This window comes from Amblyraja radiata, chromosome 13, assembly GCF_010909765.2.
Source record: "Amblyraja radiata isolate CabotCenter1 chromosome 13, sAmbRad1.1.pri, whole genome shotgun sequence".
NCBI lineage: Eukaryota > Metazoa > Chordata > Chondrichthyes > Rajiformes > Rajidae > Amblyraja > Amblyraja radiata.
This window is the reverse complement of record NC_045968.1, coordinates 40,284,158-40,310,468: the sequence shown is the minus strand read 5'-3', so window position 1 is coordinate 40,310,468 and position 26,311 is coordinate 40,284,158. Positions and strand designations below refer to the sequence as shown.

General features: G+C 46.0%; 1 protein-coding gene across 1 annotated transcript in view; it reads right to left on the bottom strand.

Moving 5' to 3' along the window:
* Positions 1 to 25,066, bottom strand: part of LOC116979925 (ceruloplasmin) — a 43,135-nt gene extending 18,069 nt beyond the window's left edge. Inside the window, exons 1-11 of the mRNA XM_033031866.1 lie at positions 25,062 to 25,066; positions 24,828 to 25,016; positions 18,441 to 18,685; positions 16,225 to 16,437; positions 13,815 to 13,988; positions 11,657 to 11,911; positions 9,290 to 9,458; positions 8,499 to 8,638; positions 6,480 to 6,620; positions 4,621 to 4,841; positions 2,066 to 2,216 (exon numbers count right to left, since the gene is read on the bottom strand). Of these exons, the coding sequence (XP_032887757.1) occupies positions 2,066 to 2,216; positions 4,621 to 4,841; positions 6,480 to 6,620; positions 8,499 to 8,638; positions 9,290 to 9,458; positions 11,657 to 11,911; positions 13,815 to 13,988; positions 16,225 to 16,437; positions 18,441 to 18,685; positions 24,828 to 24,985 (1,867 nt within the window). The 5' untranslated portion in view covers positions 24,986 to 25,016; positions 25,062 to 25,066. The remainder of the gene's footprint in view (positions 1 to 2,065; positions 2,217 to 4,620; positions 4,842 to 6,479; positions 6,621 to 8,498; positions 8,639 to 9,289; positions 9,459 to 11,656; positions 11,912 to 13,814; positions 13,989 to 16,224; positions 16,438 to 18,440; positions 18,686 to 24,827; positions 25,017 to 25,061) is intronic.
* Between the last annotated feature and the right edge of the window lie 1,245 nt (positions 25,067 to 26,311).

Sequence of the window (26,311 nt, the reverse complement as noted above, 5' to 3'; positions counted from 1 at the left end):
AACAGCATTGAGGAAGGACCATCACCAGAGGGACTGCAATAGATCAAGGGCAATTAGAAATTGTCATTACCATCTGGCCCTGTCGGACAAACCAAAACCTGGTGTGATTTCTTCCCACTGCGTGCCAAACATATCACTGGCAGTAAATCTGTTTACTAACCATCCAACTATACACATACAGAATCAATACATTCTTCCCAGTGTGAATGTGGACTCGCAGACTAAGATGCAAAGATGCACAGAACCTCTTGCCCAGAGTAGGGGACTCAAGAACCAGAGGACATGGGTTCAAGATGAAGGGGAAAAGATTTAGTAGGAATCTGAGGGGTAACTTTTTCACACAAAGGCTGGAGGGTGTATGGAACAAGCTGCCAGAGGAGGTAGTTGAGGCTGGGACTACCCCATAGTTTAAGAAACACATGGACAGGAAAGGTTTGGAGGGATATGGACCAAATGCAAGCAAGTGGGACTAGTGGAGCTGGGGCATGTTGGCCACTGTGGACAAGCTGAGCCGAAGGGCCTGTTTCCATACTGTATCACTCTATGACTCTATGACTGAGTGAGGTGAAGGTATTGAAAATGCAAAACAAATCGTCAAACATCCATTCTGTTTGAGCATTGATGGACTCTGCACCAATCAGAAGCATATTCTATATTTCCTTACAACATACAAGGACAACATTTCCGTCCTTAGAATCTATGATAGCTCATAGAGCAATCTCCTTTTCCCTCCAATATAGCCTATAACCTATTCTCTCCACATTCTCATCAACTCATTGTGAATTCCCTAACTAAACCGTTGAAACATAAAACTGCAACCAATGGCTAAATGCTATTTTGTACAAACATTTTTGATTTCAAATCAGAAATTCAAATCCCACCGTTAACTTCATCTACACTTCACACTGCCTCAGAAATGCAGCCAACATAATTAAAGAGTTGTCCCATCCCAGTCATTTCTTCTTCTCCCTGCTCCTGTCCAGCAGAAGATACAGAAGCTGGAAAGTGTGTACCACTAGACTCAGGAACAGCTTATTCACCTCTGTTATCAGGCTTCTGAACAGTCCTTACATAAGCTGCCTTACATCAGACACGTGAGTCCTGTCTGATTCACCTCCACCCCATTGAGGACACTTGTCTAATGAACCAATGCACCAAAATGCTGAGAACTATATTCTTTCTATTGCACTTGAGTTTGAATAGATTGAACCAATGTACGGTATATCTGATCTGTTCTGATAGCATGTAAAACAAAGCTTTTCATGGTACCTCAGTACATGTGGTACATGTGACAATAATAAACCTAAAGCCCCGTCCCACTTAGGCGACTTTTTCGGCGACTACAGGCGACTAGACTCGTGGGTATGGTCGTAAGTAGTCTCCTCAAGTCGCCTAAAGAGTCGTAACATTTTAGGTGGACGTAGGTTGACTTTGGTTGTCGTAGGTTGTCGCATGTGTGGTCATAGGTTGTCGTAGGTGTGGTCGTAGGTGGACATCCTAATGGGTCGCCGGTTGTCGGTAGCTTGCCGTAGCTTGATGTCGACTAGGTGGTAGGTTCTCGTAGCTTGTCGTAGACATTGTTATAGGGGGGGTTCAGTCGCCGCTTTTTAGGCGACCTGCTACGACTGTCACAGTCGCCGAAAAAATGGCCGGTGAGACAGGCCCTTAGACCTATGCCTTTAGACTTTAAGACTTAAGAGATACAGCATGAACACAGGCCCCACGGCTCATCGAGTCCACATCGACCAGTGATCATCCCGTACACTAGCTCTATCCAACACACTAGGGACAATTTACAATTTTACCGAAGCAAATTAACTTTCAAATTCATATGTCTTTGGAGTGTGGGAGGAAACCGGAGCACCCGGAGAAAACCCACGTGGTCACAGGGAGAACGTACAGACTCTGTACAGTTTAGGATTGAACCTGGGTCTCTGGTGCTGTAAGGCAGCAACTCTACCACTGTGCCACCATTACGCCATCAGCTAAACCTAAATGAAGAGTATTTCATCTCTGTGTGGGGATGCCAGCAGGTGTGCCCATTATGATCGTCTTAAAGTCTCACCGTGCATTTTGTTTGATTCTTGGAAGTCTTCGTCCTCTTTATCTACAGCTTTGGGTTTAGTTGTAAATCTCTTGATGTTGCTGTCTAAATACCAGCTTAGGTTTTCATCAAATACTGTCGCCATCAGGTAGAATTCCTTGTCCACATTTTTCTGGGAAACAAAACAAAAGATTTCAAGCTGGATGAATGAAATGAGAAACATACTTGAAACATCTCCCTCTTTAAAAATAACAACTCTCCAGCCCGAGTCATACAAACATTTTACACGTATTCATGCTCAGAAGTGTCATTGTTAAGGCCATGATTTATTACCCAATCCTTAATTGTTCATGAACTAAATGATTAGCTAAACCTTTGCAATGGACAGTTAAGGGCTGTCCCACTTGGGTGTCATTTGCGCGTCATTTACGCGACAGGCTGGTAGTGACTGACGCGCGAATGTCTCGCACAAATCATGCATCATCATGCGTCAGCACAGCCGTCTGGTGCGCGTGATGTCATTAGGATACCCTGCTTCCCCATTCTGCATCAAAACCATCATGGAAGAACAACAGATTTTATTGCTACAGCAACAACAGAGACGTCTGTTAGCAGCAGCCCTCATACTTACAGATCAGCCAGGCAGGAGTACAACAAGAAAGTCTAGCAGGAAACCCAGGAAGAGGTCTGTGTTGACGAGGTTAGAGGTTACATGATGCGTAAAATGCGGGCCGACTGCGTATGGGAGCGGCGCGCGGGGTCGCATGTTTACTGACGTTGATGCACAGTGACGTAACCATGCGTCACCACACGATACACGTCCGATGTCGTGACGTCAGCGTGCGATGCCAATGCGTCAGCATGCGTAGCCAATGCGTCAGCGGCGTAGCCAATTCGTCAGCGTGTGTAAGCGATACGTCATGCAGGTGGCGTGCGAGGATTTCGGTACTCTACGAAATCCTGAACGCGTCGACCAATTTTCCACATGACGCGTAAATGAGGCGCAAATGACGCCCAAGTGGGACAGGCCCTTAACTGTGGGTCTTCACACACCCACACACACACACACACACACACACACACACACACACACACACAGGACAGAGTGTAAGGACAAGAAAGATAGACGCACAAAGTGTCTTGCCCAAAGTCGGGGGATCGAGAACCGAGGCAAAGGTGAAGGGGGATAGATTTAATAGGAATCTGAGGGGTAACTTTTTCACACAAAGGGTGGTGGGCATATGGAACGCGCTGCAAGACAAGAAGTTGAGGCTGCGACTATCGCAACATTTAAGAAGCAATTGTACAGGTACATGGATAGGACATGTTTAGCGGGATATGGCCCAAATGCAGGCAAGTGGGACTAGTGTAGATGGGACACGTTGGTCGGTGTGGGCAAGTTGGGCCGAATGGCCTGTTTCCACACTGTATCCCTCTATGACTTTATCACTCTAAATGAACGAGGGACATCAGGGAAGCAAGTTAATTATTTGCCTATCTTTGTATCGATCTTTGGTATAAACCAGCATCTGCAGTTCTTTGTTTCTACAGTTTTTAACCCTTTGTCTGGTATCATTATTGATGCCAGCATTTTATTCCAGATATATTCAATAATTTGGGTTTGCCACCTAACCTCTAAAGGAAGGTTTGTCAGGAACCTGCCAATACAGAGCACTGGGGGACTATAAACCTTCTAGGGAGTTCAAGCCATCTCCAATCTCTTGGTATGAAATATATACTGTATCCCCAACTGCTTGAGAAGGATTTGTGGATTGAATGTTGACCATGTTCCATTGATGGAGAGATGTATGTGTGAAATCTGCACACTCTCCCTGTGATAATGTGATTTTCCTCTGGGTGCTCCAGTTTGCTCGAACATCCCAAAAATGTACATGTCAGTCGGTTAATTGACTGCTACAAACCATTCCTGGCTCTTCTCTGGGTAGTTGATGGCAATGTGGGGAGAATAAAATGGGGCATGGTAAGGTTCACGTGAACTGGTGCTTGACAGTCAGCATGGACCTGGTGGGCTGAAGGGCCTGTTTCTGTGTTGGTTCTCTCTATGAATCTGTGACTATCTCTCTGATCACCCTGTGTATTTACTGTATATATATCATGCCAAAACTGTCACAATTTCTGTCATAATTTCTTTAGTCAGAGAGTGATGAATCTGTAGAATTCATTGCCACATTCAAGGCCATGTCCATGGATATTTTTATGGCAGAGATTGAGAGATTCATGATTATTAAGGGTGTTAGGGGTTATGGGGAGAAGGCAGGAGAATGGGGTTGTGGGGGAAAGATAGATCAGCTACGATTGAATGGTGGAGTAAACTCGATGGGCCGAATGCCCTAATTCTGTTCCTATGCCCTATAAACTTATGAATTAATGGTGTGAAACGTGCCTTCATATTATTTTGGAATGAAGCAATTTTGCATAATACGATTTGCAGTATCTCTGTTAATAATCTGATGAAAGCGTTTCATATCGATGGATTCTATCTTAGTTTGGTCATCAGTATTGGGGTAAAATCTGCTTGGAGTTCTAACTGGGAGTCATCCACAAGCTTACAGTACCTGTTTTCCCCGTGAGTCCAGTACGTTCTTCCTGCACACGATGAGAGGTCCAATCAGACCTGAACTGCTGTCCTTGATGGAGTCCACGGCTGAGTAATAGAGCCAAGTCTGGCAGTCAGGGTCACTGCTGCCAGGCCCATACTCTTTGGGGACACTCCACTGATAAATGAACGTGCGACCAGGCATCACATGAGGAGATCGAGATGGTTGCCCCACAAATTCTGCAAAGTAGATGTGGATATCAACGCCATTAAAATTCATTCACAACTCTTCAAGAGAGCCAGTAAAATTGTGATGGGCTGAATGTCCAGATCCTGTGCTGCACAATTGTGTGATTCTGCAAGGTGAGGTGAAGGGCCAGGTGAGGTCAGGGTCAGGTAGGTCAGGGTCAGGCAGGTCAGGGCCAGGTGAGGCCAGGACCAATTGAGGTCAGGGCTCGGTGAGATCAGGGTCCGGTGATGTCAAGGTCAGCTGAGGCCAAGAGCAGGTTAGGTCTGGGACAGTCGAGACCTGGGGTAGGTAAAGCCAAAGGAGAGTGCAGTCAGTGACAGGTGAGGTCATCTGATGATGTCAGAGGTCAGGGGCAGTTGAGGTCAGGGGCTGGCAAGGTCACAGGCAGGCAAGGTCAGAGGTCAGGGATCAGAGCTGCAACCTCTGTTGTTTGTGAGATATTTTAAATGTTATTATAATGAAGGAATCAGTGGGATCAAGTTAAAAATGAATTTATTGCAATAAAGTTAGTGTTAACTCGACTGTTAGTGGGGTGGGGGGAGGGGTGAAAAAGGATTAAAACTGCGAGGTGTTTTAAAACCCGAGGTACTGTTAGGGGAGGGGGGGGGGGGGGTGAAAAATGATTAAAATAGGTTGAACTGGCTTAATTTGAAAGTTTTAAAAAAATAGGTTGAACACAATATCAGTTGTTAATGAACACAGATTAATTTGATCAAAATGGTCAGCTGAACTGGATCTTCACTCGACTGCCTTGGTAGAGGGTTTGAAGTACGTTGTGGATGAAGGTAGTGGAAGAGTGGTTGGAAGAGTGACCAATGGTGAAGTTGTTTTTAAAATGCAAGTGTTTTAAAATCTGGAAACTGCCGTTGGGGCACTGGAATACCCCTCCCTCCCGGAGTGGCCCGTCCCGCCTTGCGAGTGCATTGTGACGTCACTCGGATTTTTTTTTCCAAAATGAGGGAGTTTGAAGAAATCGGGCTGTTTTAAAATTTCAACGATGAATAACTTTGGAAATATAGGTGGAAATGCGACGGGAAGTTGTTTATCACCACCACGGGGAAAATGTGACTGGGAAGTGTGAAAATGGGAAGGCTGTGGCCTAGCGTTTGGAAGAAGATAGGAATTAAGCAGATTGACACACACGCAGACACATCGTGGGCACAAACAAGACGAAGACTTTTAGTTATGTAGAGATGATTAGAATTTTATGCTGTAAGATCTGGGAACTGTGAGCCATTCTGGGTCAGCTTGGACAGAGGTGAGAAGACAGCAGGGAAAGGATAGGAGCAGCCAAGTTTAAGCTGGAAATTACAGGATAGTTTATACATTTTAATCAACAAAAGTCATTTGCAGGTGAAGGAATAAAATGGAAACCTGAAATTTCCCTAATTTACAGGAGAAAATTAGGTTTCCATGCCATGAGTTCATGTTGAATAGGCTTAATATGAGACCGTTTTTAAAATTATACATTCCAGGGTTCCATTTTATTCCTCCAACTTCAATTACTTTTGTTAGTTAAAATTTATAAACAATCCTTGCTCATCTTTCTTTGGCTCAGATCAGTAACGTTCTGGAGGTTAAAATTGACTAAACATTTTTGGTGGATGAAGGTGTGCGGTCTAAATTACCTGTGGTGTTAGTCTGATAATTGGCTCCCTCAACATCTTTCTCGTAGAATAGTCCATGAGGTTGCATGCTGTAGGTCTGGCTGGCGTTATTCCAGAAGGTCACCTTGATGTTATCTCCAACCTCTGCCTTAATGATGGGTCCTGCACAACAAAGGCGATCGCCAGTTATTGTAGAGATTACATGATAACAACAAATTTCATTTGTAGCAAGTTGCCCGTAGGTAGAGGCACAGAGCAGCACAAGAGAAGATTTGACACAGGTTAGGCGTCACAGCCTGGTCGGCAACTCCAAAGCCCAGATACAAAGAAGACTGCAAAAAGTGGTGAACACTGCCCAGTCCATCGCGGATACTGACGTCCCCATCATCGATGGGATCTACAAGAGTTGCTGCCTCAAAAAGGCAGCCAGCATCATCAGGGACCCGCACCACTCTGGCCACGCTTTCATTTCATTCCTGCCACCAGGAAGAAGGTATAGGAGCTGAAAACTGTACGGTCCAGGTTCAGGAACAGCTTCTTTCCTACAACCGCCAGGCTATTAAACACTGCAACTTCAAATAAGCTCTGAACTACATAGACTTGGGGGCATTATTTTAGTCTTTGCACTATTTAAAAACATTTACTGAAATGTTTTTGTTGTTTATTATAGTGTTTATAGAGTACTATATTTACATATCTGTTGTGCTGCTGCAAGTAAGAATTTATTGTTCTGTTTTGGGACATATAACAATAAATCACTATTGAATCACGATACCAGACTGACTGCTGGACCTCCAAGACTAAGTTAAAGGTCTAAGGGAGAGGTCCCATTAACTTCCTGATCTAACGTGAGGCCTTCAACCTGTGTCATTGATTCTGTTTCTTGCTCTGGGGGTGCAGCCTGAAGGATCCTTTCTGAGGGATCTTCTCTGAACCAATTCCTATGCATATACACCACTCCTTGAATAAGGTGAGCAAAGCCTTAAATAAGGTGAGCAGCGTTGTACACAGTCCTCCAGGTGTGGTCTTTATCCTCCAGTCTGCGCCTGGGACTCACTCACATGGTGGAGATGTGCATGTGGACCTCAAGGTAGCTCCTGGGCCCAGTAAACTAGGGTGGTGCACCCACCCATAGTCATATACACTACCTGCCCCCTGCCATAGCACTAAGTGATGCAAATCCTACCCCTCAAACAATACTCTCAACATTGAAGGAGGCTGTTCTGCCCATCAGGTTCCATACTGGCATTCAGAGAAGAACCCGCAGATTCCCATTCGCCTTCTCATTTTTCTGCATCCCTGCATCTTATTTCTCTGCCACAGATTCCCATCAAGACACCTTCAATTATCTTTGCCATTCCCTTCACTAAAGCATAATTTATGGCCGTCAATGAATCCACCAGCACGTATTTGGATGCAGGAGGAAACCAGAACACCAAATGGAAATCTGTGTGGTCTTGAGGCGAGCGTCCGTACTCCACACAGACAGCACCAGAAGTCAGGATTGAACCCACATCCCTGGGGTTGTGAGACAATTGCACGAACTGCCAAGCCACCATGACATGTCATTGCCCATTAAGCATTGCTGTCTGAAACCAAAACATACAATTATGACATTTGGACAGAGGCATGGATAGGAAAGGTTTAGAGTGATATGGGTCAAATGCAAGCAAATGAGACTAGCACAGAATGCCAATTTGTTCGGCATCTGCAAGTTGGGGTGAAGGGCTTGTTTCCAGCTCTATGATTCCATGATATGACTTGAGTAGGGGACTAGATCTTGGCTTTGTGTAGTTGTGTAAAGTAAGTTAGTGCTGGTTTCACATCTCTATCTCAGGTTTAATTGCATTGATTTGAACAATAATAAAAATTAGTGAATTGTAAACAAACAGTTCCTTCCATAGAGAAAAATGTTGCTCATTCTGTTTCCTCATTCCATGGGTGAATGAAATCATGTGTTATGCAACTAAATATTACTTTTTATGCAGAGTGCCGAATATAACTAAAAGTGTTGAAGAAACTTCCTAATTTATTTCCTACCAAGTATTCCAAGATGCTCCTCATCAGGTGTCCTGGGCTTGAGCTTTTTAAAAGTTTCATCTGTGTATTCTCTGTAAACTGCCTTTATGTATTTTCCTCCAATTCTTGTTTCTCCTCTTTCAAAGAACACCACAGCATCTCTAAAGGTGCAAGAAGACATAGCAATTAGTAATAGTAATTAGTAATTAGTAATAGTTTTATACCTGAGAGGCCAAGCGTGTGGATTGGACACGGCCTGCAGCGGCACAGAGTGGCAATGGAGGACATTCACAGCATCGCCTGGCCAGGCTGAACCCTTTAACTGAGACCCAGTGCCGTTGCCAGGACAACGGGCCTTATGGTCAAATTAAGACTACATTTTAATTCTACAATTCACACTCTACTATCTTTAACCAGACTTTACTGGACTTTATCTTGCAGTAAACATTATTCCTTTTTTCCTGCATCTGTAACACTGTGGACGGCTTTATTGTAATCATGTATAGTCTTTTCGCTGACTCGATAGCACCCAACAATAAAGCTTTTCACTGTACCTCGGTACAAGTACAATATAATAATCCAAACTAAACTTAACTAGAATGATGTACTGAAGTGAAGACAGCACCTGCGGTCCAGGGGCAGGACTATCTAGTTTAGTAAACAGAGTGGACGGCTCGATTGTAATCATGTATAGTCTATCCGCTGACTGGATTGCACGCAAAAAAAAGCTTTTTCAGTGTACCTCATTACATGTGACAATAAATTAAACTAAAACTAAACCAAACTAAAGTGAATGCATTGGTAAGACATACCCATGTGGATTGTCCAGAGGCTTTGCTGTGAATTGGTCAATGCCTGAAGGTCCATAGTCCCATACTATTTCCTCTGCAGCAATGTAATATTGCCTTTCCTTTCCTTTACTTGCTGGCTTTTTGGTTTTCTTCTCGTAGTCAACAACTTCAAACAAGGCCTGCATTCCAGCTGTAATCATAAAAATACACTTGGTTTTTCATCAGGTGTGTGGTGAGCCTTTGGCCTGTTTGAAATATTCTCCGCCTGGAGTCATCGTCAGCTTTACCTTGCTCTCCCTACTCTCCACCTGTCCATTAGTCATAGAGTTAAGTTACAGCTCTATAAGAATATTGTGAGCAGTTCTGGCCGCCAACTTTTAGGATTGATGTGATTGAGCAAGAGGGGGGCACGGTGGCACAGCAGTACAGTCGCTGCCTTACAGTGCCAGAGATGTCGGTTTGATCCTGTCTATGGGTGCTGTCTGTACAGAAATGATACATTCCCTCAGTGATCATGTGCGTTTTCTCCGGGAGCTCCGGTTTCCTTCCCCAATCCATTCTGAAGATGTACAGGTATATATGTTAAAATCAGCAAAAATTGTAAATTGTCCCTAGTGTGTAGGATGGTGCTAGTTTGTGGGGATCACTGGTCGGCACAGACTCAGTGAGCCGAAGGGCTTGTTTCTGCATTGTTTAAGAAAGAACTGCAGATGCTGGAAAAATCGAAGGTAGACAAAAAGCTGCAGAAACTCAGCGGGTGAGGCAGCATCTGTGGCGAGAAGGAATGCATGACGTTTCGGGTCTAGACCCCCCTTCAGACTGATGTTTCTGCATTGTATCTCTAAAACTAAAAACTAAAAGATTTGCAGGGATGTTGCCAGAACTGGCAAGCTCAGGTTATGAGGAGAGACTGGATAGATGGGACTGTTTTATCAAGAGTATAGGAGGCTGAGGGGTGACCTTATACACATTTATTAAATCATAAGATGGATGGTCACAGTTTTTCCCAGAGTAGGGGAATCTAAAACTACAGAGCATGGGTTAAGGTGTGAGGGGAAGAATTTAAAGGGGCAAGTTGGTACGCAGAAGGTTGTGGAATCATGGAACGAGCTGCCTGTTGAAGTGGGAGAGGTGAATATAAATACAATGTTTAAAAGACATTTGGACAGGATTCATGGATAGGAAAGGTGTAGAAGCTTTTAGGCCAAATGCAGGCAAATGGGACTAGGTCAGGAAGGCATGTTGGTTGGAATAGATGATCTGGGCTGAAGGATCTGTTTCCATACTGTTTCACTCTTTGACCATAATAGTGCAAGAGGATTTGAGTGATGGTTTTCAAGTGAATGTCCTAATCAGTTTTTTACGGGCAACTGATCTCTAAACACCGAGCGTGTTGATGTTGTGTGCTGAGGTGTCTTGTTGACCATCTGTGACAGAGAATAAGATGCAGGGGTGCAGGAAAATGAGAAGGAAAGTGGAGCTGTACGGCTTCCTTCCCTGAGAGACAGCACGGACCTAATGGGCAGAACAGCCTAATTCAGATGATTTTTCAACACCAAGGGCAACACGGTGGCACAGCAGTAGAGTTGTTGCCTTACAGCGCCAGAGACCCGGGTTCGATCCTGACTATGGGTGCTGTCTGTATGGAGTTTGTACGTTCTCCATGCGACCGCGTGGGTTTTCTCCGGGTGTTCCAGTTTCCTCCCTCACTTCAAAGGCGTACAGGTCTGTAGGTTAATTGGCTTTGGTAAAATTGTGAAATTCTAGTGTATTGGAAAATGCTAGTGTGCGGGTGATCGCTGGTCAGCCTGGACTCGAAGGGCCAAATGGCCTGTTTCCACACTGAACCTTCAAAGTCTAAAGTTTAATGTCTAAGAGCCTGTCCCACGAGCATGCGACTCCATGCGGCAAGCGCGACCTAAAGGGGCCTGTCCCACGAGCATGCGACTGCATGCAGCAAGCGCGACCAAACCAGAAGCGGGGGCCGTATGGAGGTCGAGTGAATGGCATGAAGTTCGAGCGAAGTCTGCGGGAAGTTCGCGCGTGACGTACAGCGTCGAGGCTGTGCGTCCGGCGTCGAGACGGCTGTGGGCCGGCAGGCCGTTGCCGCGCGGAATTTTTGAACACGGTCAGTTTTTCGGAGCCCCGCGTGATGTCGGGACCAGCTCCGCACAACTCCATATGGCTCCGGCGATCGAAGTGGGACCGGCCCCGCGAGGCTGTACGGCTCAAGTGACTACGTTAGGTCGCGCTTGCCGCATGGAGTCGCATGCTCGTGGGACAGGCCCTTTAAAGTGTAAACCACAATCCAGTGCTGAGACTCTTCATGTGAGAGACAGAGCTATCATTAAAGTAAAGGTGCTGAGAACAAGAAGGAAGACTTCACACCTTCAACATGGTCATTGACTTGACAACTGAGAAGCCACTTTCCGGGATTGTTGGGCACCATTACAGCAGTAACGAATGTGGCAGGGAATAGACTGATGGTATCAGTGCGGCGGTCAGCAGTAACCAGCATCTGCCCATGGAAGTATGCTGAGTGGATATCCACCTCGTTCCCCATCCCAAAGAGATACCAAACCACTTTATCCCCAGTAAACATCGATAGATGAGGCAGGTTCCCATAGACGTATCCATTTATGGCTGAAAAATATAAATAGATGGTCAGGTCATTAGCAATCATTGACTGAGGTGTTATTCCATTGTGTATCAGGCAATGTCCATGTTTTCATGTTCTCTCCCTGAACCCCACCTCCACGCAAATTATCTATTGTTCTTCCCTCTTATTTCTTTCCTTTAGCCTCCCCCAACACACTCAGTGTTCTCTCCCCTTCGCTTCCCACTCTTTGCCCATCGTACACCACGGACATGGGCTCTTCACACCAACTAGTCCATGTACACCATAATGCCTATCTGCACTAATCCCACTTGCCCTATCTCTCTGTTCCTTTCCTATCCAAGTAGCTGGTTTGTAGAGCTACAACATGTCACCCCAACCATTATACTCAATGCCTTGGTCTTTGTTGGCAAGCTTGCCAAATGCCTTTTCACCACCCTATCCACCCTTGTCAGCATTTTCAGGGAACAATGAATGCCGAGATCTCTCTGCATGTTATCACCTTTAGTGCATATGTACAGTTAATATTTGATACCTCAACACACAATACCTCACACTCGTTTGGATGAAATTCCATTCGCCAGCACTCCATGTACTGGAGTGGGTACTTTTACTGGGATGTACTGGGATGTATTATCTGCAATTAGTACTTTTTGTAACTTTGTCAACGCCTTTGTGGCGACTCCTTTGTGTACTTTGTTTGCAAAAAAACAAAGCATTTGACTGCACCTAGCTAGGTACAAGTGACAATAAAGTATCATCATCACCATCATCATCCAAACTTCAGGGTGTCAGGGGTTATGGGAAGAAGGCAGGAGAATAGGGTTGAGAGGGAAAGATAGGTTAGCTATAATTGAATGACGGAGTAGACTTGATGGGCCGAATGGCCTAATTCTGCTCCTAGAACTTATGAACTTCCAGCTGATCTATGTCCTTGTGCAACCCTCGCCGTCTATGGCTCCACCTATTTTCTTGTCATCTGCAAACTTACTAAACAGTTCACCTGAATGGACCTTCAATTGACGGCACATTGACGCAGCCAAGCTGCTGCCTCACAACACCATAGACCCAGGTTCGATCCTGACTTCAGGTGCTGCCTGTGTGGAGTTTGCATGTTATCCCTTGGACAGATTGGGTTGCCTCCAGCTAGCTATATTCCAGTTTCCTCAGACATCCCAAAGACGTGGGTTTGTAGGTTAATTGCCCTCTGTAAATTGCCCCAAGTGTGTAGGGAGTGGATAAGAAAGTGGGATTATATTGAACTAGTGTGAATGGCTGATCGATCGTCGGCATGGACTCGATAGGCCGAAGGGCCTGATAGGGCAGCACTGTGGCGCAGCTGTAGTTTTGCTGCCTTACAACGCCAGAGACCTGGGTTCGATCCTGACTACAGGTGTTGTCTGTACGGAGTTTGTAGGTTCTCCCCATGACCTCGTGGGTTTTCTCCGGGTGCTTCAGTTACCTCCATCACTCCAAAGACGTGCAAGTTTGCAGGTTAATTGGCTTCTGTAAATTGGCCCTAGTGTGTAGGATAGAACTAGTGTACGGTTGATTGCTGGTCAGCCTAGCCTTGGTGGGCCTATTTCCACACTCTATCTCTAAACTAAAGGTCCGACAGACCATGGAAAGGAGGGAACTGGAGGACGATGATCTGCGATCTCTCTAATTTGAAGTATTACCTGCCCTTGGGGGTAAAATACCCGAGGATGATGGTGTACAGTGTGCCAGACACCTCTGTGTGAGTGGGAGAAAGAGATTCATAGCACACGCGATGGTGGGGGAACACTGAAGTTGGAGAATAGAGGAGTCGACTTGATGGGCCGAATGGTCTAATTCTGCTCCTACAACTTATGAATTTATGAGATTCTATTTACACATTTTCCTGAAAGCTCAGCTTTACCATTGAACAGAATTTAACGGGTGTCTTACAGTGCATTTTGTTACTTTCAATAAAATCTTCATCATTTATGTCCACGTTATTTGGGGTAGTGCAGTAGTGTTTGATATTGTAATCCAGGTACCAGCTGTCATTTTCATCCATTACAGAGAAGAGCAAGGCAAACTCTTCATTCGCCCATTGTTTCTTCTTGCTGGTTAAAACACCTGGAAGTGAAACAAGAAGTAATTAACAATATCATTGATGTTATTTGATGGGACGGCATGGTGGCGCAGCAGTAGAGTTGCTGCCTTTGCAGTGCACGAGACCCAGGTTCAATCTTGACCAAGGGTACTCTCTGTATAGAGTATGTACATTCTCCCTGTGACCACGTGGGTTTTCTCCAGGTGATCCGGTTTCCTCCCACATTCTAAAGACGTTCAGGTTTGCAGGTTAACTCGCTTCTGTAAATTGTCCCTAGTGTGTAGGATAGAACTAGTGTGCGGATGATCACTGGTTGGCGTGGACTCAGTGGGCCGAAGGACCTGTTTCCACTTTGTATCCCTGCACTAAACTGAATGAAACTAAATGGTATTCTGCTGATGGGGTCAAGGAGTCTTTCAGCTCCACCTGGGAAGGGAGAGAGGCCCACACTCTATCATCGCACCTCAGGTAACGTTGCCTTCCTGTGGTGTATCTGCCTTATCATTAGTGGTCTGGCTTGCATCAGGGTATAGCAGTGAAGAGCAGGCAGTAGCCTTAAGTCTCCTCCAGTATTTGATAACATGGCTGATCTGAATGTAACCATGATTCCCTATTCCCATCAAGTAATCTTTCAGCCCTTTGCTTCTCTCTACCGCTGCCCTCAAAGTGTTCAAAGACACAGCTTCCACTGTTCTTTGGGGAAGAATGTTCTAATCATTCTCTACCCTCCGTCTCTAAATGGATGTTCCCTTCTTTTTCTCCCATAAAGAGTTCTAGATTCAATTCAAGTTTTGCCTGAACAATCTTTGCTCCTACTACAATCCACCTGATCCATGTATCAATCTGGTTTAGGAAGTTTAGCATGTCCCCAACAACCCTTACCACCTCTGCAGATGCGGCGTAGAACATATTTTATCGGGATGCATCACATCATGGTTTGGGAACAGCTCCATCCAAAACCGCAAGAAATCGCAGAGGTCCTGGACGCAGCCCAGTCCATCACACAGCCAACCTTCTTTCCAATGACCATAAATAAACTTCATATGGCAATAGACAATAGACAATAGGTGCAGGAGTAGGCCATTTGGCCCTTTGAGCCAGCACCGCCATTCAATGTGATCATGGCTGATCATCCCCAATCAGTACCCCGTTCCTGCCTTCTCCCCATATCCCCTGACCGCTATTTTTAAGAGCCCTATCTAGCTCTCTCTTGAAAGCATCCAGAGAAGCTGCCTCCACCGCCCTCTGAGGCAGAGAATTCCACAGACTCACCACTCTCTGTGATAAAAAGTGTTTCCTCGTCTCCGTTCTAAATGGCTTACTCCTTATTCTTAAACTGTGGCCCCTGGTTCTGGACTCCCTCAACATTGGGAACATGTTTCCTGCCTCTAGTGTGTCCAAGCCCTTAACAATCTTATATGTTTCAATGAGATATCCTCTCATCCTTCTAAACTCCAGAGTGTACAAGCCCAGTTGCTCCATTCTCTCAGCATATGACATTCCCGCCACCCCGGGATTTAACCTTGTAAACCTACGCTGCACTCCCTCAATAGCAAGAATGTCCTTCCTCAAATTAGGGGACCAAAACTGCACACAATACTCCAGGTGTGGTCTCACTAGAGCTCTGTACAACTGCAGAAGGACGTCTTTGCTCCTATATTCAATTCCTCTTGTTATAAAGGCCAACATGCCATTCGCTTTCTTCATTGCCTGCTGTACCTGCATGCTTACTTTCATAGACTGATGTACAAGGACCCCCAGGATGCCCAGATCCCGTTGTACTTCCCCTTTTCCCAACTTGACGCCTCCAGATACAGTTTCTACCTAGCTTTTATCAGGTAACTGAACCATCCTATCACCAACTAGAGAGCGGCCCTGATCTCCCATCTGCCCCATTGGAGACCTTTGAACTATATTTAATCGGACTTGCCTGGACTTTATCTTGCACTAAACACTATACCCTTTATCCCATATCTGTACACTGTAAGCGGATTGATTGTAATCATGTATTGTCTTTTCACGGACTGGATAGCACGCAATAAATAAACATGCTTTTTACCATACCTCGGTATACATGACAATAAAAACGAAACTAAACTTCTTCTGAACAGTTTCCAACTCATTAACATCTTTCCTTAAGCAAGGAGGCCTAAAGGTAAGAAGTACACATGCATGCTGATAATAGCACCGTTAAGGTGTGGGGTGTTGCAGGCTAACATTTTAGCCAATTATCCTTGAAGCAGCGGATTTAATGATTACCTCTTTTACAAATGATCAATGGTCCAATAAGTCCAGTTGAAATATCCCTGGGAGCATCGATGTGTGAGTGATAGATTCTTGACAAACATTCAAAGTCATCTTTTGTTGGGCTTTGATCTTGTGTTAAATCCCAGTGGTAGGTATAATTTTTACCGGGGTTTACAATATCATCCCGTTTCTCCAGATTCGTGGTGTTGTCGGGATAAAATGCACCTGGGAGAGCAAAACAAGAAGACAATAATTACTGATGAAAATTACATGTAGAAATTGCTGACAATCAGACCAAACCATCATGATCTGATCTGAGTTTGGTCAAGTTGTTGATCATGGGCTTCTGCCAACAACAATAGCAAAACAGATTGAGTCATAGAGTCATACAGTGTGGAACCATGCCCTTTGATCCAACTTGCCCACGCCGACCAACATGTCCCATCTACACTCGTCCCACCTGCCTGTGTGTGGCCCATATCCCTCTAAACCTGTCCTATCCATGTACCTGTCTAAATATTTTTTAAAGATTGTGGTAGTACCCACCTCAACTGCTTCCTCCGGCAGCTCATTCCATACACCTACCACCCTTTGTATAAAAAAGTTGCCCCTCGGGTTCCTATTAAATCTTTCCCCCTCACCTTCTTCTTCTTGCGTATGGCGTGCACAGCCTAAAGTTGTAGGACAACTTGTTCTATTTGATCTTATTTGATTGTGCACGCCGGGTTGATAGCATTCGTCGAAACAGGGCGGACCACGTGAAGGTTGCAATCTTCCACCCCCCCCCCCCCCCCCCCCCCACCTTAAACCTATGTCCTCTGGTTCCCGATTTTCCTACTCTGGGTAAAAGACTTTGTGCATTTACCCGATCTATTCCTCTCATTGCTATCTTGTATGCCTGTATAACATCATGCCTCATCTACCTGTACTCCAAGGAATAAAGACCCAGCCTGCTCAACCTCTCCCTATAGCTGCCCTCAAGTTCTGGAAACATCGTTGTAAATCTTCTCTGCACCCTTTCCAGCTTAATGACATTTGTCTAATAACAGGGTGACCAAAACGGAACACAATATTCTAAATGTGACCTCACCAATGTCTTGTACAACTGCAACATGACCTCCCAACCCCTATACTCAATACTCTGAATGATGAAGACCAATGTGCCTAAAGTCTTTTTAACCATCCCATCTATCTGTGACGCTGCTTTCAAGGATCTTCTCATGACTGTTGCGTTGATAATGATTTTAATTACTGATACAGAAGGAGGACATACAGCTCATCAGGTCCATGCCAGCTCAAAAGAGAACAATCCCATCCGACATATTTCCCTCATCCTTGGCTTCTTGTAGCCGTTCAAACTTATTCCTTCTCACAGATGTATGAGTTTGTAGGTCAATTGCCCCATGGTGTGTAGGGAGTGGATGCGAAAGTGGGATAAGATCAAACCATTGTGAACGGGTGCTTGATGGTTGGGGACTCGGTAGGCCGAAGGGTCTGTTTCCATGCTGTGTCTTTCAATCAATCATAGGGCAAAAGCCTTTTCAATGCGACTGGTGAATCTGGCTTCACCACCATCAATCTATCAAATTGTCATTAACCTCGATGAATGAGGAATTCACAGCCACAATGGAAGATAGAGATACACTAGAGCACAAAGAGGAAAGAATGTATAAACCCCACATAGACATCAGGGGTGGCACGTTGGCACTGCTGGTAAAGCTCCTGCCTCACGACACCAGAGACCCAGGTTCGATCCTGACCCCAGGTGCTGTCTGTGTGGAGTTTGCACGTTCTCCCTGTGGATGTGCGGGTTTCCTCCTGGCGCTCCGGTTTCCCCCCACATCCCAAAGACGTGCGGGTTTGTAGGTTAATTGGATCCTGCAGGTTGCACCTGGTGTGTAGGGAGTGGATGCGAGAGTGGGAACTAGCGTGAGCGGGTGATCGATGGTCAGCGTGGACTCCCTACACATTGGAGGCAATTTACATTGGGCCAATTAACCTACAAACCCACATGTCTTTGGGATGTGGGCGGATACCGGAGCACCCAGAGGAAACCCACGCTGTCACAGGGAGAACGGGGAGGAACTGCACCCAGATAGCACCCGAGGTCGGGATCAAACCTGGTCTCTGGCGCTGTGAGGCAGTGGCTCTACCAGCTGCGCCACTGTGCCAGCCCCTTATGGTCACACGATGTAGACACTTAAGGGAACAACCTGCATAAACATTACCTTCATTGCTTTTTGTGTAGGTGACACCATGAGGATGTATTGAATAAGGCCGAAGAGCAAAATTCTTCAGGTGAATAATGATGGTGTCTCCTTGCTCTGCCTTAATAACAGGTCCCAGAAATCCCAGCCATTCTGGCTTTGCAACCTCCTTGGTGTAATTGCCATCAGTGTACTCCAGATACACGGCCTTCTTGTACACACTTCCTATCCTGGTTGGACCACGTTTCAGGAATACAGATGCATGCCTAAAAATTACACAAAGTCAAGCCGTTACCAGTGGCTGGCATGAAGGAGGGCTGGCAATTGTAGAGAGCCTCTCTGAGCTCCCAGCCATTGCAAAACCACTTTGGCTTCATTGGTGACCCACAGACTAACATTAATCAGACTTTTCTGGACTTAACTTGCATTAAACGTCATTCCCTTTAGCCTGCGGGTGGCTCGATTGTAATCATGTATAGTCTTTCTGCCGACTGGATAACATGGAACACAGGGCAGCACAGTGACTCAGAGATAAAGTTGCTGCCTCATAGCACAAGAGATCCGGGTTCAATCCTGACTACAGGTGCTGTCAGTACAGAGTTTGTACGCTCTCCCCGTGACCACTTAGGTTTTCTCCGGGTGCTCCGGTTTCCTCCCACACTCCAAAGATGTACAGGTTAGTAAGTTAATTAGCTTCAGTAAAAATTGTAAATTGTCCGTGGTGTGTAGGATAGTGCTCGTGTACGGGGTGATTGTTGTTTTACTTCATTCCATACTGCTAAGTCTTTCCGAGCTTTATTATGGTCTTTGTCTCGGAACAAAAGAATTAAGCAAAGAATTGCACAAGGGAGTGATATTCTTTATCAACGGGAGGTTTGTTTACTTGTCAATGATTAAATTATCTCCTGTGGAGCCACAGGAGATGGGTGAGATGGTTCATGAATATTTCTCAACAGTTTTTACTGTGACGTCGATCAGTGAATCTGAGCAATTGAGGCAAATGAGTTGTGAGATCTTGGACCATATATGAATTACCAAAGAGGCAATGTTGGTGGTTTTAAAGCACAGTAAAGTGGATAAATCTCCTGGGCTTAACCAACTCCATCCTCAGTCCTCGTGGCAAGCTCTTGCGGAGGCCCTTGCAGAGATATTTGCTTCATCTTTAACGACAGGCAAAGATCTGGAAGACTGTAGTGTGGCTAATGTTGTATCATTATTTAAGAAGTTGAAGAACTGCAAACAGGTGATATCAGTGATGGATAAGTTACTAGAGGTGATTCTGGGGATCAGGATTCAGAGAAACCATCATGTAGATAGGTAAGGTACACAAAAATGCTGGAGAAACTCAGCGGGTGCAGCAGCATCTATGGAGCGAAGGAAATAGGCAACGTTTCGGTCCGAAACCCTTCTTCAGACTGATGGGGGGTGGGGGGAGAAGGAAGGAAAAAGGGAGGAGGAGGAGCCCGAGGGCGGGGGGATGGGAGGAGACAGCTCGAGGGTTAAGGAAGGGGAGGAGACAGCAAGGGCTAGCAAAACTGGGAGAATTCAACGTTCATGCCATCCGGACGCAAGCAAGATAGGTAAGGTATGATTAAGGATAGTTAGCAGGATCTGTGCATTAGAAATCGTGTCTTACAAACATGGTAGAGTTTTTTTTTTGAGAGGTAACTAAGAGGATTGATGTGGGCAGGATGGTAGATATTCCCAATGTGGACTTTAGCAAGAGACTAGATCACATGGTGGGCTAGACTGGAAAGTGCTGATGGCTAGATCACATGGGATCCAGGGAGAGCTTGCGAATTGGATATTCCATTGGCTTGAAGGAGGAAAGCAGTGGATGTTTAATTTAAGGTAGACAAAAATGCTGGAGAAACTCAGCGGGTGCAGCAGCATCTATGGAGCGAAGGAAATAGGCAACATTTCTGCTGCACCCGCTGAGTTTCTCCAGCATTATTGTCTACCTTCGATATTCCAGCATTTGCAGTTCCTTCTTGGATGTCTAATTTAGTTTGGTTTAGAGATACAGCGCAGAAACAGGCCCACCGAGTCCATGCCAACCAGTGATCCCTGCACTATCCTACAATAGGGCCAATTTACAATATTTTACCAAAGCCAAATTAACCTACAAACCTGAACGTCTTTGGAGTGTGGGGGGAAACCAGCGAAACCAGTACAAAATCCGTATATACAGTACCCGTAGTCAGGATCAAACCCGCGTCTCTGGCGCTATAAAGCAGCAACTCTACTTCTGCGCCACCGTGCCGCCTCATTCAGTGTCCTGACTGATGACGGTGGAAAGATGTTGTTCAGATTTGAGACCTGTTTATCAGACTGGAGGAATGAACCACAGGAATTGGTGCTAGGCCCATTGCTGTTGATCATTTACCTGTATGATCATGTTGATCATTTATTAACAAGATTTGGACAAGAACATGCAAGGCGTGCAGACTTGCTCCAACTAAACGAGAGCAAGTCTGAGGTCATCATACTCGGCCCCTCGGACTCCATCAAAACGATAACAGGCAGCCTTGGAAGCCTAACCTCCTTACTCAAACCGCACGTCAAAAATCTTGGCGCGATATTTGACTCCGCTTTGAAGTTTGACAAACAAGCCAATGCTGTGGTAAAAGCTAGCTTCTTCCAGCTTCGCACGATAACTTAAATCAAACCATTCCTCCAATTCGATGACCTTGAAAAAATCATCCACGCATTTATCTCCTCCCGCCTTGATTACTGCAACTCCCTATACACTGGCATCAGTCAATCATCCCTGTCCCGCCTGCAGTTGGTCCAAAACGCCGCAGCGAGACTTTTGACGGGAATCAACTTCAAGCTCCTCCTATATGTATACAAAGCCCTTAACGGGCTTGCCCCCCCCATATCAAAAATCATCAAACCAACCATTCTACCTCTTGGTCCCTCAGGTCGGCCGACTTGGGGCTACTGACTATCCCGCGGTACAGGTTTAAGCTCAGGGGCAACCGCGCTTTTGCGGTTGCAGCCCCTAGACTGTGGAACAGCATCCCTCTCCTCATCAGACCTGCCCCCTCCATCAACTCCTTTAAGTCTAGACTTCAAACTTATTTCTACTCCCAAGTGTTTCTTGAAGTCCTCTGAGGGAGCATTGTAAACAGTTTTTGTATTGTTAAAGGTACACAAAAATGCTGGAGAAACTCAGCGGGTGCAGCAGCATCTCTGGAGCGAAGGAAATAGGCGACGTTTCGGTCCAAAAACCTTCTTCAGACTGATGGGGGGTGGGGGGGAGAAGGAAGGAAAAAGGAGGAGGAGGAGCCCGAGGGCGGGGGGATGGGAGGAGACAGCTCGAGGGCTAAGGAAGGGGAGGAGACAGCAAGGGCTAGCAAAATTGGGAGAATTCAATGTTCATGGCATCCGGACGCAAGCAACCCAGGCGGAATATGAGGTGCTGTTCCTCCAATTTCCAGTGTTGCTCACTCTGGCAATGGAGGAGACCCAGGACAGAGAGGTCGGATTGGGAATGGGAGGGGGAGTTGAAGTGCTGAGCCACCGGGAGTTCAGGTAGGTTATTGCGGACTGAGCGGAGGTGTTCGGCGAAACGATCGCCCAACCTCCGCTTAGTCTCCCCGATGTAAATCAGCTGACATCTAGAGCAGCGGATGCAGTAGATGAGGTTGGAGGAGATACAGGTGAACCTCTGTCGCACCTGGAACGACTGCTTGGGTCCTTAAATGGAGTCGAGGGGGGAGGTGAACGGACAGATGTTGCATTTCTTGCGGTTGCAACGGAAAGTGCCCGGGGAAGGGGTGGTACGGGAGGGAAGGGAAGAATTGACAAGGGAGTTGCGGAGGGAGCGGTCTTTGCGGAAGGCAGACATAGGGGGAGATGGGAAGATGTGGCGAGTGGTGGGGTCACGTTGGAGGTAGCGGAAATGGCGGAGGATTATGTGTTGTATTTGCCGGCTGGTGGGGTGAAAGGTGAGGACTAGGGGGACTCTGCCCTTGTTGCGAGTGCGGGGATGGGGAGAGAGAGCAGTGTTGCGGGGTATGGATGAGACCCTGGTGCGAGCCTCATCTATGGTGGCGGAGGGGAATCCCCGTTCCCTGTAGAACGAGGACATTTCCGATGCCCTGGTGTGGAGCGTCTCATCCTGGGAACAGATGCGGCGTAGGCGAAGGAATTGGGAGTAGGGGATGGAGTCTTTACAGGGGGCAGGGTGGGAAGACGTGTAGTCCAGATAGCCATGTGAGTCAGTTGGTTTGTAGTGTATGTCGGTCAGAAGTCTGTCCCCTGCGATGGAGATGGTGAGGTCAAGGAATGGTAGGGAAGTGTCGGAAATGGTCCAGGTGTATTGGAGTGCCGGATGGAACTTGGTGGTGAAGTGGATGAAGTCAGTCAGTTGTGTGTGGGTGCAGGAGGTGGCCCCAAAGCAGTCGTCAATGTAACGGAGGTAGAGGTCGGGGATGGGGCCCTGGTCCGTATTGAACAAGGATTGTTCAACGTACCCGACAAAGAGGCAGGCGTAGCTGGGGCCCATGCGTGTGCCCATAGCTACGCCTTGTGTTTGGAGGAAATGGGAGGAGTCAAACGTAGAGTTGTTGAGGGTGAGGACCAACTCCGTTGTATGTAGCACGTTAGTACCTGCACTGATGTAAAGCACTTTGGTCAACGAGAGCTGTTTTTAAATGTGCTATACAAATAAAATTGACTTGACTTGACTTGACTAGTAAGTTTGCAGATGAGACTGAAGTTAAGAAGGTTGCCAAAATTACAGTGAGATCTTAAACTGTTGGGTAGGCGAGGAATAGCAAATGGCATTCAATTCAGGAAAGGGTAAGGTATGCCATGAAAGAGAAGTCAATCCAGGGGTAGCACTTTCACAATGAAGGTTAGGGCCCTGGGGTGTGTTGTAGAGCAGAGGGATCTAGAGTGCAAGTACGTAGTTTCCTAAAAGTGTAGTCACAGGTAAACAGGGTGGTGAAGAAAGCTTTTGGCATAAAGTCCTTCATCACACAAGGCACAGAGTACAGAGGTTGGGATGTCTAGGAAGAAACTGCAGATGCTGGTTTAAAATGAAGATAGTCACAAAATGCTGGTGTAATTCAGCGGGACAGGCAACATCACTGGAGAGAAGGAATGGGTGATGTTTTCGGGTCGAGACCCTTCTTCAGACATGAGTTGGAATGTTATTTTACATAGAAACATAGAAACATAGAAAATAGGTGCAGGAGGAGGCCATTTGGCCCTTCAAGCCAGCACCACCATTCATTGTGATCATGGCTGATCATCCACAATCAGTAACCCGTGCCTGCCTTCTTCCCATATCCCTTGATTCTGCTAGCCCCTAGAGCTCTATCTAACTCTGTTTTAAATTCATCTAGTGAATTGGCCTATACTGCCTTCTGTGGCAGAGAATTCCACAAATTCACAAATGACAGTTTCATACAGTGTTGGTCAAGCTGTACTTGGAGAATTGTGTTCATTACCCTGCTATCGGAAAGATGTCATAAAGCTGGAAAGGGTGCAAAGAAGATTTACAAGAATGTTGCCAAGGATCAAGGGCCTGAATTAACGGACTTTATTCGTTGGGGGGCAGGAGGCTGAGAGGTGATCTTATAGAGGTGTATAAAATCATGAGGGGAATAGGTAGGATGAAGGCACAGAATCTTTTAGGAGATGTTGGAGACATAGGAGTGGCCTTGTGGGGATGTATAAAATCTTAAAGGGCAGGATAAGGTGAATCCGCACATACATTTACCCTGGGAGGAGGAATCAGTAATTAAAGGGCATAGATTGAAGGTGAGAGGGAAAAGATCTAAGGGACAATTTAATCACACAGAGGGTGGTGGGAATATATGGAACGAGCTTCCAGAGAAAGTGGTTGAGGCTGGCACAGTAACATTTAATAGACATTTGTACAGGAACATGGAAAAGAAAGGTTTAGAAGGATATGGGCCTATTGTGTACAAATGGGATGGGCTTAGATGGGGCATCTTGGTGAGCATGAACGTGTTGGGCCGAAGAGCCTGTATTGGCTCACTGTGTTACAGTACATGTTGTATTTAACCAACGTAACCTCAGGAAACCGACCTGCCCACCGAGATGATGAAAATCACTCCCTGGCTCCTTTGTTTCTGACTTACTCTCAACTTCAATTGTTGATCCAACTCTTTGCACTGACTCCACTTCAGAGGAGTGTAGTGACTATTGCACCAATATGTGATTCAGATCAACTGCGCCACAAACCCCCGCGGTCACAGGGAGGACGTGCAAACTCCGCACAGACAGCACCCGTAGTCAGGATCGAACCCGGGGCTCTGGCGCTGCGTGACAGCAGATTTACCTCTGCGCCACTGTGCCGCCCTCAACCCCCATTAATCTGACATATAAAACATCAGTCGATGTTCTCTCGTTGCTGTTACTTTTACTCACTCGTCCTTGTCGATCTTAGTGCCAGCAATGACGTTTTTGCCGCTGGGAGCGTAATTCCATTCGACTTCCCTGATGCCAATGTAGTACTCGCGGGTTAACGCCAGTGAGGCGGCACTGAGGCACAGCAAGGAGAAGCAAACAGTTAGTACTGTCCTCATGTCCACAGTGGAGACGAGACAGCAGAGAACCCTTAAACTGTTCAGAATGGCCACATTTATACGGCAGGGGCGGAACCGTCTGCACTCTTTGATTGATCTGACCAATTAAAACAGAGCGAATTGCTAAACAATGTGGGTTTTGTAATCTGTTTGCTGTTCCTCCAACACACGTGCATTCCGATAGATTCAGACAATCCACTAATGATTTCTCTCTGCTCCAGAGCACATTGGTCTCTAGAGTCGCACATCACTCACTGAACTGCCAACTATCAGAACATTCCCTTGGGCAATCTTTAGAGCAATATTTGCTTTTTCAGCAACATGAAGAACTGACATATTCTTTATAAGTCCATAGGTACTTGGTGCAGAATTAAGCCATTCAGCCCATCAAGTCTACTCCGCCATTCAATCAAGGCTGATCTATCTTTCCCTCTCAACCTCATTCTCCTGCCTTCTCCCCACAACCTCTGACACCCATACTAAAGAAGAATCTGTCAATCTCCACCTTAAAAATATCCATTGACTTGGTCTCCACAGCTGTCTGTGGCAATGAATTCCACAGATTCACCACCCTCTAACTAAAGATATTCCTCTTCTCCATTCTAAAGGTACGTCCTTTTATTCAGAGGCTGTTCCCTACTGGTCCTAGACTCTCCCACGAGTGGAAACATCCTCTCCATATCCACTATATCCAGGCCTTTCACTATTCGGTAAATTTAAATGAGGTGTCCCCTCATCCTAAATTCCAGTGAGTCCAAGCCCAGTGCCTTCAAACACTCATCATATGTTAACACAATCATTCCTGGGATCATTCTTGTAAACCTCCTCTGGACCCTCTCCAAAACCAGCGCTTACTTCAACCCGTCCTACATACCTGCTCCATCCTATTAGATCATTGCTTATCGCCCTGTTCATTGTATTTACTTGTCTTTGCTGTACATCCTTTGATGTATAGCCAGTAAACAAAAGTCTAGTTTACTGTAACTTAGTTTAGTTTAAAGATAGAGCATGGACACAGACCCTTCAGTGCACCAGGTCCGCACCGACCAGTGGACCACGCACACCAGCGCTATCCTACGCACTAGGGGCAATTAACAATCTTTACTGAAGCCAATTAACCTACAAACCTATACATCTTTGGAGCGTGGAGGGAAACCAGAGCACCCGTAGAAAACCCACGCGGTCACAGCGTGAACGTATAAATCCCGTACAGACGACACCCATTGTCAGGATTGAACCTGGGTCTCTGGAGCTGTAAGGCAGCAACTCAACCGCTGCGCCACTGTGCTGCAACCTCCTTTACCTGAACACTGTCTAGATTTACAA